Source organism: Equus przewalskii, chromosome 10 (genome assembly GCF_037783145.1).
Source record: "Equus przewalskii isolate Varuska chromosome 10, EquPr2, whole genome shotgun sequence".
In the NCBI taxonomy this organism is placed as follows: Eukaryota; Metazoa; Chordata; class Mammalia; order Perissodactyla; family Equidae; genus Equus; species Equus przewalskii.
The window spans coordinates 14070407-14085300 of record NC_091840.1 but is presented as its reverse complement, the minus strand read 5'-3'; the positions used below and the strand labels follow the sequence as shown (position 1 = coordinate 14085300).

At 38.4% G+C, this 14894-nt stretch overlaps 1 protein-coding gene across 34 annotated transcripts in view; it reads left to right on the top strand.

Moving 5' to 3' along the window:
• HELZ (helicase with zinc finger) overlaps window positions 1-14894 on the top strand; it is a 177060-nt gene that overhangs the window by 119448 nt on the left and 42718 nt on the right. For all 34 annotated transcript variants that reach the window (XM_070560226.1, XM_070560214.1, XM_070560230.1 and 31 more), the window contains 3 exons: window positions 8183-8234; window positions 8985-9175; window positions 10897-11104. In XM_070560226.1, the coding sequence (XP_070416327.1) occupies window positions 8183-8234; window positions 8985-9175; window positions 10897-11104 (451 nt within the window). The remainder of the gene's footprint in view (window positions 1-8182; window positions 8235-8984; window positions 9176-10896; window positions 11105-14894) is intronic.

Below are 14894 nucleotides of genomic sequence, written 5' to 3'. Positions count from 1 at the left end.
TAACTGAGCAATGTAAGCATCAATTAATGTACTCTACATGCAGCTAGATTCAAGCCATGCTACCAAATATGTACTGACCCTAAGCAAGATCCTGCAATTTGCTTTTTGTTTTTGCTTAAGGGTAAAGAAATTATATGTTGAATCCACTTGCTTTTCCAAAACCATAAACTCCCTGAAGACAAAAATCTTATTCTATATACTTTTGATGACCCCTAGTTCTTAGCCCCCCTCATTGTACATAGTGGGTGCTGAGTAAGTATCTAATAAGTGAATAGTGGTTATAATGCATCCGGTAGAGTGTAGTGTGGCTTTTTTTTTTCAATGAGAAGATTGTGCAATTAAAGGCCGAAGCAGCCATCTTTCTTTCTTTTTTAGTTTTTAAAAAAAATCTTGTTTACTAATCTAATGAATATCATCTCTTATGTTTCTATGTCAGTAACATAGTGGTTCACCAAGTTATTTATATAGCTGGTTATTTAAAATTATTGATTATTTATATCGTTTGTAATAATCAATAATTTTAAATAACTGATGTATAGGGAGCCAAAGGTTGTTTTTGTCACCTTATCTCCCTCCTCTCTCCACTATTTTCTTTTACTTCCCTTAAATTGTTTTGAGGTTTGAATTTGTACGAGTCCTCTTTTACTTAACTTTCTATTGTAGAAAACTTTAAGCATATGCATAAGCAGAGAGAATAGTATAATGAATTCCCTGTCATCCAGCTTCATTAATTATCAACTTAGTCTTACTCTTTTTCATCTACAGTCCCCCACCCCCCATATACACACTGGAGGATTTTGAAACAAATCCCAGATATTTTATTTTATGTCCTGGAATATTTTGATGAAGGGGAATTTACTTCATTGCTAGAAAAGCTGATATTTCTGAAAATGTGATACTAAGCCATACAGTTTTCCCCCAGGTTTTCTTAATGTTTAACACACTTTTTTGTTTGTTTGTTTGTTTGTTTTGTGGTAACATTGTTTATAGGATTATATAAATTTCAGGTATACATCATTATATTTCCATTTGTGTGTAGACTACATCATGTTCACCACCCAAAGACTAATTACGATCCATTAACCACACGTGTGCTTAGTCACCCCCTTCACCCTCCTCCCTCCCCCTTCCTCTCTGGTAACCACCAAACCAATCTCTGTCTCTTATGTGTTCGTTTGTTATTTTTATCTTCTACTTATAAGTGAGATCATACAGTATTTGATTTTCTCCCTCTGACTTATTTCACTTAGCAAAATACTCTCAAGTTCTATCCACGTTGTCACAAATGGCCAGATTTCATCCTTTCTTATGGCTGAATAGTATTCCATTGTGTATAAATACCACATCTTCTTTATCCGCTCATCCCTTGATGGGCACCTAGGAAGCTTCCAAGTCTTGGCTATTGTGAATAATGCTGTGATGAACATAGGGATGCAGGTATCTTTATGCACTTGTGTCTTCAACTTATTTGGATAAATACCCAGCAGTGGAATAGCTGGATCAAAGGGTAGGTCTACTCTTAATTTTTTGAGGAATCTCCATACTGTTTTACATAGTAGCTGCACCAGTTTGCACTCCTACCAGCAATGTGTAACAGTTCCCTTCTCTCCACATCCTCTCCAACACTTATTATTTCCTGTCTGGTTAATCATAGCCATTCTGATGGGTGTAAGGTTATATCTCAGTGTAGTTTTGATTTGCATTTCCCTAATGATTAGTGATGATGAACATCTTTTCATGTGTCTATTGGCCATACTTATATCTTCTTTGGAGAACTGTCTGTTCATGTCCTCTGCCCATTTTTTGATCGGGTTGTTTGTTCTTTTGTTGTTAAGCTGTGTGAGTGCTTTGTGTATTATGGAGGTTAACCCTTTGTCGGATAAGTAGCTTGTAAATATTTTTTCCCAATTAGTGGGCTTTTTTTTGTTCAATCCTGTTTTCCCTTGCCTTGAAGAAGCTCTTTAGTCTGATGAAGTCCCATTTGTTTATTCTTTCTATTGTTTCCCTCATCTGAGGCGTTATAGTGTCCGAAAAGATTCTTTTGAAACTGATGTCAAAGAGTGTACTGCCTATATTCTCTTCTAGAAGACTTATTGTTTCAGGCCTAATCTTTAGGTCTTTGATCCATTTTGAGTTTATTTTTGTGAATGGTGAAAAAGAATGGTCAATTTTCAATCTTTTGCATGTGGCTGTTCAGTTTTCCCAGCACCATTTGTTGAAGAGACTTTCTTTTTTCCATTGTAGGCCCTCAGCTCTTTTGTCAAAGATTAGCTGTCCATAGATGTGTGGTTTTATCTCTGGGCTTTCAATTCTGTTCCACTGATCTGTGCACCTGTTTTTGTACCAGTACCATGCTGTTTTGATCCCTGTAGCTTTGTAGTATGTTTTGAAATTGGGGATTGTGATGCCTCTGGCTTTGTTTTTCTTACTCAGGATTGCTTTAGCAATTTGCGGTCTTTTGTTGCCCAATATGAATTTTAGGATTCTTTGTTCAATTTCTGTAAAGAATGTCCTTGGGATTCTGATTGGGATAGCCTTGAATCTGTAGATTGCGTCAGATAATTGTTGGAGAGTTTTTTCATTTCTTTTTAGTCTTAGTTCTCTCTCCTCCTCTGCCTGCAGCATTTCTGTATTCCTATCTTCCAAATTGCTAATTCTTTCCTCCATATTATCGGCCCTACTGTTCAGTGCATTTAGATTTTTCTTAATCTCCTCTATTGTGTTCTTCATTTCCAGTATTTCTGTTTGGTTCTTCTTTATAGTATCGAACTCTTTTGTGACATAGCTCCTGAACTCGTTGAGTTGTCTATCTGAATTCTCTTTTAACTCATTGAGTTTTTTAATGATGGCTGTTTTGAAGTCAACATCATTTAGGTTATATATTTCATTGTCTTTGGGATTGTTTTCTGTGTATTTGTCATTTTCCTTCTGTTCTGGAGATTTAATATATTTTTTCCTATTGCTTGATGGTGTAGATTTGTGCCTCCACATAGAGATAGAGTTTAGTTACTGCTTCCACTTGTTTCTACTGGTGTGGTAGGGGAACAGCTGTTTATACTGCACCAACCAGGAACCCTCTCAGCTGTTGCTAACTGGGCCTGGGCCCCTCCTCGTAGTCACAGTGGTCCTGTGGGTTCCCTCTTCAGCTATGGGGGCCATCACAAGGGGACTTCAGACTGCTGGTGCCTACTGTTGCAGACCACCTAGACGTGCTCCCTCCTTAGGGTCTGCAGCGGTGTTATGGGCTTTCCCAGTGGCCAGGGGCAGGATCACTTATATTTGCAGCTCTGTCACTGTCGGCACCCACAAAATCTCACTTGTCCACTATGGGTCACAGCAGAGCTATGGGCATCTTCTGCAGTCTGTGGTTAGCTCACCTAGCTATGCTACTTTTGTCCCAGGGTCTTCCAGCCTTGTGGTTGCCGGGTGGGTGCTCTCTACTAGTGCTGTGCAGAGGCTTTCGCTGAGGCTGCTGTGAGACTGTAGAGTTTCCCCCTGGGCCATGGAGCTGGGTCACTGGAACTCTACCCAGCCCCAGTCCTCTCCCCCAGGATCTCGGGGAGCCCCTTGCCCTGTCTGGGGGATAGCCGGAGACCTTGAGTTCAGTGGCAGCTGGCTGGCTGCTGCCCTGCCTGGGATTCTCCTCTTCAGGACCCTCCCGGCACTGTGGGTGCTGGGCGGGGCATCTCCGCTATTTGCGGGTAGAGGCTATGCCTGCTGCCAGGACGGAAGCCCAGAGTTTCCCCCTGGGCCATGCCGCCGGCCGCTGGCTGCCAGAACTCCACCCAGCCCCAGACCTCTCCCAGGAGATCTTCAGTAGCCCCGTGCCCTGACCGGGCGATAGCCGCAGTCAGTGGGGCCAGCGGTGGCAGCTGGCAGGCCACCGCCCCGTTTGGGATTCTCTCCGGGAGCCTCCTGGCGTTATGGATGCTGGGAGGGGCCTCTCCGCTAATGGCAGGTAGAGACTTTGCCTGCTACCCGGATGGAACTCTGGAGTTTCCCCCCGGGCTGTGGAGCCGGCCGCTGAAGCTCCACCCAGCCGCAGTCCTCTCCCAGGAGATCTCCGGTAGTCCCGAGCCCGGATTGGGCAACAGCTGCAGTCCGTGAGACCGGCGGCGGCAGCTGGCGGGCTGCTGCCCTGTTGGGGATTCTCTCTGGGAGCCTCCTGGCATTGTGGATGCTAGGCGGGGCCTCTCTGCTAATGGCGGGTAGGGGTTTTCCCTGCCGCCTCTGGTGTGTAACACTGGAGCTTCCCTCTGGGCTTAGGTGTAATTGCAGGGGGCTTAGGTAGGGCTCTGGTCACCTGTTTCCACTGTTGCTCCTCTGGTGTGCGCTCCCTCCAGCTCTTGGTGTGTGGCGATGTTCTGGGGGCGTCTGCTGGAAGAAAGCCGCTTGCAGGTACTAGGCTGTTCGGGGGTCAGGGTTGGAGAGTTTTCACCTATCTCCACCTCCTCCCGGAGGGAAGTCCGTCCGCCTTCTGATGTATAGCAGCGTGGGTCTCTCAGGCGTCTGAGATGCTATATGGATATCCTTTGTTAAGCGATGAATGTCCAATTAGTTGTAGATTCAAAGGGGGAGAGACAAAGAAGACTACTCACACTGCCATCCTGGATCTGTTTAATGTTTAACACACTTTTAAACACAGTTCTGTAGGTAAGGAATATTAAAAATTAGTATGGTTAATGTTAGACCAAGATTTAAACTCCCAATAGGATTTCATGTAGATGAAGTCATTAGAAGGCTGGATGGTGGTTAAAAATGATCCAGGATCTACTTCCTCAGGGCTATGTTTGGCAAAAGACATACCCTAGCTGTTTAGCAACCGAGTAACTTTATTCTCCTCACGAAGACAACAGTTTTGTGATTAGGTTTCACGAGGGTACAGAATGTTAGGGGATGGAGGAACAGGTAGTCCTAGCTAACACTTCATTGCCTCACTCTCTTTAGGCCTCATTTACAGTAAAGTGTCTGTTCCATGGGTGCCTGCAGAATTAGCACATAGAAGAACAATGTGCTTGTCTTCATTTTGCTTAAACTCCTGGGCACATGTGGGGAGCAGTATTTGGAAGCTTTGCTAAAATGAAACAGATTCATTTGCACACCCTGTAAGAAGTATTCAGTGGATAGAAAATATTGACAAATTGATCCTCTGAAAAGACTATTGCATTATTTTATAGATTTTCATTTGTGAGTTGTTTTTCACTGTCTATCTCTAGCTGCTTATGTTGTGTCTCACTGTCCAGACATCAGAAAATGTGTCAGTTTCGTGTACCTCAGTAACCTCAGTGCCCAGTCAGGGGTGGACATATGGTGGGTCCTCATAAACATTTTTAAAATGAGTAAGTGGAAAACAATGCAAAAATGAGTGAATGAAAAAGTAAATATTTGAATGAATAAATGGTTGAGTAAAAAGTCATCAAAAATAGATGATTTGGCTACATTTGCTTATAAAAATCCTGGCATTAACTAGCATTCTACCAAAGGTACACATACTTTCGAAGATTTATTAGTAAAAGTTTGGCATTATCACCGTGGAATGAAGTTTATACAGAGTCAGCTCTAGCTTACTGCTACATTATTATTTTGTTTAGAAGCAACCAAACATTGCATGTTTTGTATAGACCTAGTACACTTACTGCTTCACAGTTGCATGCTAAGTTGAAATGTCCTAGAGGAGTTTTTCCTATATAAAATTGTACAGAGTGCTGAATTATACTTGTCGATATACCACTATCGTTTTATGTGATCGGCCCAAAGTTACCTTTTTTTTTCTGAAAAAGATTAGCCCTGAGTTAACGTCTGCTGCCAGTCTTCCTCTGTTTTGCGTGTGAGCTGCCGTCACGGTATGGCCACTGATAGACAAGTGGTGTAGGCCCACGCCCAGGAACAGAACCCGGGCTGCCGAAGTGGAGCACACTTAACTTAACCACTAGGCCACAGGCACTGGCCTCCAGAGTTGCTTTCTAATTTAGTCTGTCACACAGCACCCAGAGTGCTCGTGTATATTGTCTGGCATGCTTCCAGCTTTACAGTATAGGATTGCCCTAGACTGGTTACTCTTTGTATTGGTTTCCTAGTGCTGCTATAACAAATTAACGCAAACCTCGCGATTTACAACAACACAAATTTATTATCTCACGTTTCTTTGGGTCAGATGTCCAGGTGGTCTTGGTTGGTTTCTTGGCTCCAGGTCTCACAAGGCCAGGATCAGGGTGTTGGCCAACTGGGCTCTTTTCTGGAGGCTCTGGAAAGAATCTCCATCTAAGGTCATGCAGGTTGTTGGCAGAATGCAGGTCCTTGTTTGAGGAACTGCAGTTCCTCTTTCCTTGCTGGCTGTCAGCTGGGAGTGGAGCCATCCTTAGCTTCTGGAGGCTTCTCTCCAGTGCTTGAATGTGGCCCCTGCATCTCAAAGCCATCAACAGTGCGTTTAATCCTTCTTACCCTTGGAATCTCTATGATGTCCCCTTCTGCCACGTCCCTTACTTCCTCTTCTGCCACATCTTTCTGACTCCAACTGGAGACATTTCTCTGCTTTTAGGGCTCATATGACTAGATTGGGTCTACCCAGATAATCTAGGATAATCTCCTTATTTTAAGTTCATAACTTTAATTATAGCTGCAGTCTCTTTTGTCTCATAATGTGACATATCAATGGGTTTCAGGAATGAGGGCGTGGACATCTTTGTGGGGCTGTTCTGCCTACTGCACTGACTAAATCACTGTTTTCTCGTGTGCTACACAATTGCCCCGGGTTGATGGGTTGTTAGAGGCTCAGAAATCTAAAGGGTTTGTTACCCTCTTGGAACTATCTTATCTTCTGCCTCTGTCACTAGCTCTCCTTTCTTCTGTCAGTGTATGTGCCCCTGGCTGCTCTAGTTGTCACTTCTAATTGGTTATGCTTCTGATCTTCTCACCTGCTCCTGCCATCTCTGCTGTCTGCTATTTTCTCCTTTTCACTTTTTCTGCTTTCTTCTGTCTGCTTTCCTTATCACTTCTCTACTCCTCAGAAGTTTGTTTTTTATAGCTAGTACCATACACTGAACATTCTCTTTGGGTTAGTAGACCAACTACAATTCTTTTTTTTTTTTTTTGAGGAAGATTAGCCCTGAGCTAACTACTGCCAATCCTCCTCTTCTTGCTGAGGAAGACTGGCCCTGAGCTAATATCCATGCCCATCTTCCTCCAGTTTATATGTGGGATGCCCACCACGGCATGGCTTGCCAAGCAGTGCCATGTCTGCACCTGGGATCGGAACCAGCGAACCCAGGCCACCGAGAAGCAGAACGTGCTCACTTAACTGCTGTGCCACCGGCCTGGCCCCTTACTTTTTAAGAATTAGTGCTTAGCTGCTCTTTCCCACCCATAACTAACTGATGACCATAAGTCTTCAGTGTTTAGTGCTGATCTGAATATTTAATGTTGCTGACAGTTAGATAGATAAACGAAGCATTGCTGTACTTTTGCTTTGGTCAAGATTGAATTTTTCTTCCTGCTAGACGTTATCTCTCCTTTAGTTTTCAGATGTAATGTACAAATAACAAATTTGTGTGTGTCTAAGGGTAAGTTGTATAATGTGCTACTTGTATAATGGCTTTGCGTGTTACATTTAGCCAATGGAAAGAGAAAAATATTTTTTAAAGACCAGAAATTCAGAACCATTGTCTTTTCAAATATTGTTTCTGCCTAAAAGTCATCATTTTTAGTGGTGACTAGTATATCATTATATGAACTTTAAAGTCCCATGAGTTACACTCAAAATATCAAAAATCCCAAACCATGTTTATATTCATGTTATTATTTTAGGGGTTCTTATCCTCAAGAATTGAAGACTGATATTTTTCCCTTGAAAAACAACTTACATTTTGTCATTTAGTTTATAGAAAAGCTATAAAGGAATAGAATTTGGGTTTCAGTCCCATTGCTTCTATATTTCTTTTTATTTAAAAAAATCGTTAAAAAAAAGAATTTTAAATATCCTTAATTTGAAGCTGAGAAATCAACTTGAGGCCTAGTGTTTAGAAAGAAAGTTGGCTCAAAACAGTCTAATGGTTATTAATTACAGCCTCACAGTCTTTAAATTTTAATTGTTGTATGTATGTAATTTGCGTTGGATTAGGAAAATGGTTATTGTTCTTTAATATTAAATGTTTAAATTACTATGCATTTCTTTTTTTCTCCAAAGGGGAAAAACCTCCATCATACCCAGAATGATCATTTCCAGAATGATGGAATTGGTAAGTGGAAAAATTAGCCCTAAAATTTCATCATTAGAAAGAGGAGGATGGGGAGAGGGATACACACACACACACACTCACACCCCCCACTTTGGAACTCACTTAACTCTTTTAGTCAACACATCTAATCTTGTGAATGCTTTGATGTGTCATTTCTGAAAAAGGGTGATTTTGTAGGTACCAAAGTACATATCTAGAAGTTCGAGGAAGAACATTTAAGCGTGCTATGCAACATGAGTTTTTGGAACATACTTAAATCCTACAAATGTTGGGTCGTACAAATTTCAAGATAAAATTTGTTTAAATAATTTAAAATGTTGCAGAATTATGCTTTTAAAATAACAATTGCTTAACCTTCGTTTTGTACGGGACTATGTAACAATTACAAGTTAGAACTTTCTTCTGAAGAATTGTATATATTTTCCCAGTCTTAGAAGAATGTTTACTGAGAGTATATGTGTGCGCATGGTGTTCTCTCTTGAAGGACCCATCTCTGGCTCTTTTGAAGACATTTAAAATTGTGCTAGTTTATTAAAGAGAATACTTTGTATATCTCAAGGTGATTTTAGGGAAGATTATAAAAATTGTTTTTTAAATATCCTTTACTCTTCCACACTGATAATCTTTTAATTATAAGATAGCTCATGGCAAACTTGGGAAATATATTTTGCTGTTGGATGATTTAAATTATTTTTGTCTGGGTGAATATGTACAGCTATTGAGTGCATCCATTTTCTGTTTATTTTTCAGTTCAGCCCAATCCTTCCGTACTTATTGGCAATCCTATTAGAGCATACACTCCTCCACCTCCTCTTGGACCTCACCCTAATTTGGGGAAATCTCCAAGCCCTGTTCAGAGAATAGATCCTCACACTGGGACGAGTATTCTTTATGTACCTGCTGTCTACGGAGGGAATGTAGTTATGTCGGTGCCTTTACCTGTAAGTGGACGTCTGAGATACTTTCTATTGGATAAAATAGCAGCCCTTGCTAAAGTAGTGACTATCCCAAATAGTGTTCTAGCAAACTTTTTTTTTTAACTTTTCAATGCCTATAGGCTTCTTTTAAAGCAACTCTTATCTTTCACCTTCAAATTCTGAAATGACCGAAGAAATGTGAATTGCTTGCTTACAATTTCGTACTAGATTGTCAATGGCTACGGAGAGATTTGTAAATTAGATGTTTTGATTGAGAAGCCTTTGTATTCTTTTAGCGTATGTTTACTGGGGAAAATTGGGCTAAAAGTTAACAGCTAGTAAATTGGTTTCTTGTTTTGTAAAGTGGTGTTTTTGTTTTATCTTTTGCTTTTTTTACTCTTGTGTAATTCACTAACCCTCCCTAAGAAATACAGTTTAGAGGAGAAGACAAAGAGGCTTGGATTAGTCTAGCTCCCTTGTATCTAAATTTATCTGAGAAATTCCACACCTATGAAATCTTACTGATACTTAAAAACATTATTAAATCTTTTCTAAGAATGTAGATTTCTAAAGGGCTTCCATCTTGTATAAAACCCATTTTTATTTCCTTTAAGATTTTTTAATATTTCTGTAATTTTGTTAATTTGCCGATATACCGATATTTCCAAATTCAGGAATTTTAGCCTAGAAAATATTTCTTTCATTTAAGGCAAGTACTGTAATTTCAGGTAGAGGTAATCATTTCCAAGGATCTTTGGCACTCCTGGGCACACCCCAAAAGTGGAAAAATGCCTGGCTGCAAACATTTTTCAGCCATGTTGGACATGATAGCTCACAATCACAGCAGCCAATGAGAATAACTGTCAGTAAGAAATATGTAATTCATGCCCACTCCCCACAGACTTTTGATTTTAGCTCAGTTATTTCTTCCCAGACAGCCCGGCAACATTATACATCATCTGCTTTAAATAGTAAGTCCCTTGGGATTTATATTTTGTTTTACTAGGTCAAAGAGGCTTTTAATATATAAAATTTCTGAGAGTCTGCATTTGACAGTTATATTATAGTAAAATAATAGGGGCAGTAGCTCGGATGTCATTGTATTTATTCCTTTTATGTTAATATACAGAGATTATATATTTAGACACACCTAAAGAAATTTTCTGTTTCTGAGATTTAAGGGAAAGAGTTGAATTAATCAAAAGCATTAATTAAACTAATGGCGTGTTTGACATTTGCCCACAATAAATGAACATTAAAAGATGTGATTAATCATATAAAGTTGGAATGTCTATTTTTTGAGTTGAGACTCCTTAGACTAAATTCTTTCTTAATTGTTTTCCTGTTCTCTTATCCAGTCTATTAAACTATGTAACTATGTAGATAGGACTTTAAAGAGAATTTTCATGGTAATCTGTGACATGTATACATTCATGTTGAGGGAAAATGATTCAAGACTATAAAATGATTTAATGCCTCAAGGAATAATCACCAATTTTAAGTCCTCAGTTTCTTCCCAACCTGAAGAATGATCACTTCTCCCTTATACACTAAAGATTCAGGGCTCCTTTTTTTGCCAGTTAAGATATAGCAGCAGTTCTACCAATTGTTACTGTTAGCATCGAATTTGTCGTTATTCATTTTAATAAAATTAACGTCTCTGCGTGTTTGCTTTTTCCTAATCAACAGCGGTTTGCCTTCCAGAATGTACTTAGCGCATTATTTTATTCCTTGTAATAACCTAGGTACCATGGACAGGATACCAGGGTAGGTTTGCGGTTGATCCTCGAATCATTACGCATCAGGCAGCAATGGCCTACAATATGAACCTCTTACAGACACATGGACGGGGGTCTCCTATACCTTATGGCCTTGGGCATCACCCACCTGTCAGCATAGGGCAGCCACAAAACCAGCATCAGGAGAAGGATCAGCATGAGCAAAGTCGAAATGGTGAGTTACTTTGCTGTTCTCCTGTTCTTAAGTTGATAATATGCCAAGTTATCTCAATATATAAAGTTCCTTTAACAGTATGATTGTTAACTTGTTCATGCATTACAGACCTCTTTGAGAGGTCTTTGATTCTTTGAGACAGATTCTTTGAGAAAGAATCTGGTGTAGAAACTATGGATCCTCTCTCCAGATGATACAATATGTACACAGATACAAAATTTGCATGTAACCTACCACTTAGGATTGTTATTACCAAATTTCCTGAAAAATATTAAATTTTATTTAAATGGTAGTTGTTTAAAATTGAGACAGAAAACCTTCTCTCATTAAACATTTTCCTTGACCCAAAATATTTTAGGGGTATAGTAAACATTAATGCTACTGTGATGGTAGTTGATTTAAAGTAATTTTTTAATGCAAATCAAGTCTCTTGTCTATTAGAATTATAAATAAGGAAAAATGACCCACCCTATTTTTTTTTCCTCCCCAAAGCCCCAGCACATAGTTGTATATCCTGGTTGTATGTCATTGTAGTTCTGTGTTGGATACTGCTGCAGCATGGCTTGAAGAGTGATGTGTAGGTCGTGCCAGGGATCCAAACTGGTGAATCCTGGATTGCCAAAACGGAATGCGCGCACTTAACCACTCAGCCACAGAGCCAGCACCAACCCACTCTATTTTTTAAAGTCAGATTTATTGAGGTATAATTTATATACAGTAAAATTCACCCTTTAAAATGTATAGCTTGATGTGTTTTGACAAATATACGGAGTTGTTAATCACCACCAAAATCAAGATACAGGATATTTACATCACCTCAAAAAGTTCCCTCATACCTCTTTGCAGTCAGTCTCCTCCAGTCCCCAGCCCTTGACAGCCATTCATCTGACTTTTATCCCTGTACTTTTGTCTTTACTCTAATATGTCATATAAATGGAATCATAGAGTATGTTGTTTTTTGTGTCTGGCTTCGTTCACTTAGCTTAATGCTTTTGAGATTCATTCATGTTGTCTGTGTCAGTTGTTCCTTTTTACTGTTGATTAGTATTCCAGTATATGGATGCACTGCAGTGTTTTTATCTATCCATCCATTGATGGACACCTCAGTTATTTGTAGTCTTTGGCTCTTAGGAATAAAGATGCTTTGAACATGTATATGAACATATGTTACATTTCTCTTGGGTAAATACCCAGGAGAGAGATTGCTGAGCATATTGTAAATACATTTTTAACTGTATTAAGAAACTGTCATACTATTTTCCAAAGTGGCTGAACCATTTTTCATTTCTATTAGTAATGTATGAGATTTCCAGTTGCTGTACATTTCTCATCAGCACTTGATATTATCAGTCTGTTAAATTTTACCCTTGCTATTGAGAACCTGATAGTATTTCATTGTAGGATTAATTTACATGTTCCTAGTTACCAATGTCATTGAGTAGTTTTTCATTGGGCTTATTTGCCATCTATATATCTTTGATGAAGCATCTATTCATATCTTTTGCCCACTTTTTTATTGGTTGGTTTGTCTTAAGTTATAAGATTCTTTATACATTCAAGATGCAAATCTTTAATTAGATATATGCTTTGAAAATATTTTCTCCCAAGATAATGGCTTGACTTTTCATTGCCTTAATAATATCTTTCAAAGATCTGAAGTTTGGTTTTTTTTTTCGGTGAGGAAGATTCGCTGTGAGCTAACATCTGTTTGCAGTCTTCCTCTTTTTTTGCCTGAGGAAGATCACTGAGCAAAAATTTGTGCCAGTCTTCCTCTACTTTGTATGTGGGTTTGCTGCCACAAGCTGTCTTGACTAGTGGTGTGGGTCTGCGCCCGAGATCTGAACCCATGAACCTAGGCTGCTGAAGCAGGGTACGCTGGACTTCCAACCACTATGCCATGGGGCCGGCCCCAGAAGTTCTGTTTTTGATGAAGTCCAGCTTGTCCCTTGTTTTCTTCTATGAGTTGTGTTATTGATAATGTCTAAAAATTTTTGCCTAATCCAGGGTCACAAAAATCTTCTTTTTTTTCTAGAAGTTTCATAATTTTAACTCTTACGCTAAGTCTGTTTTGAGTTAGTTTTTGTATATGTTGTGAGGTAAGAGTTTTTTTATTGTTTTGTTTTAGTTTTGCATATATATGTTATGTTTATATAAAAATATATGTTCAGTTTTTTCAGCACCATTTGTTGAAAACACTGTCTTTCCTCCATTAAACTAACTTGGTGCCTTTGTTGAAAATCAGTTGACCAGATACGTGAAGTTTCTATTTTGTTCTTCTGATGCAGATGTTTATGTTTATGCCAAATATGCTGTCTTGATTACTATAACTTTATAAAAGTCTTGAAATAAGGTAGTATAATTCCAATTTTGTTAGCCTCTTTCAAAATTGTCTATTTCAGATCCTTTGCATTTCCATATACATTTTAGAACCAGTTTCTGCAAAAACACCTGCTGGGAATTTGATTGGAATTGTATTGAATCTATAGGTCAATTTGGCAAGAATTGACATCTTAACAATACTGATCTACTGAGTCTTCTGATTTATGAATAGGGTATATCTGTCTCTCTCTTTTTTAAGGTCTTTAACTTCTTATAGCTTTTTTTTTTTTTAAGTTTTCAGTGTACAACTCTTGCACATATTTTGTTAAGGTGAAAGCTTACATTAATATAGGTATTTAGTGTTAAAATTTTCCTCCTCAGAAGTGCATCCCACAAATTCTAATGTTGCATTTTCATTTCATTCTGTTCAGCACAGTTTCTAATTTCTCTTGAAATTAGATTCATGGATTATTTAGAAAGGTGGGCTTTAGTTTCCAATTATGGAAGATTTTATCAGAATGTTTCTGTTACTGATTTCTACTTTAATTCCGTTGTGGTAAGAGAACATATTTTGTATGACTTGAATCTTTTTGAATTTATTAAGATTTGTTTTGTGGTTCAGGATATGGTCTGTCTTTGTAAGCGTTCCTTGTACACTTGAGAAGAATGAGTGCTCTATAAATGTTAATCAGGTCAAGTTGGTTCATAGCATTATTCAAGTTTGCTATATCCTTGCTGATTTTCTATTTACTTTTTAAAAATACATATTGATAGAGAAATATTGTACTCTCCAAATATAACTGGTACTCGTCTATTTTTCCCTTAAGTTTTGCTTGATGGATTTTAGAGTTCTGTGATTAGGTGTGTAAACATTTAGGATTATGTGCTCTTGATTAATTAACAAATTTATCATTATGAAATGACCTTCTTTATCCCTGGTAATATTCTTTGCTCTGAGATCTACTTTGCATAATATCAATGTAGCCACTTCAGCTTTCTTTTGTCTAGTGTTAGCATGGTATATCTTTTTTGACCTTTTACTTTTAATCTATTTGTGTCTTTATATTTAAAGTGCACTTCTTTTAGATAGCAAATGGTTGGCTCTTGATTCTTTTTTTAATCCAATGTGACTATCTGTGCCTTTTAGTTGGGGTGTTTAGACCATTTATACTTAATGTGATTGTTGATATAGTTAGATTTGGTTTTATCATCTTGCTATTTGTTTCTAATTTGTCTAATCTGTGTTTTGTTCCCCTTTTCCTTTTAGTTGGCCTTCTTTTGGGTTAATTGGGTATTTTTTATGATTCTGTTTTATCTCCTCTGTTGACTCATTAGCTATAACTCTTTATTGTTTTGATATTTGCTTTAGGTTTATAGTATACACTTTAATTTATCGCAGTCTCTTTCCAATTTATATTTTACCACTTGATGTACAGTAAAAGAACTTTATGATATTTCAATTTTTCCTCTT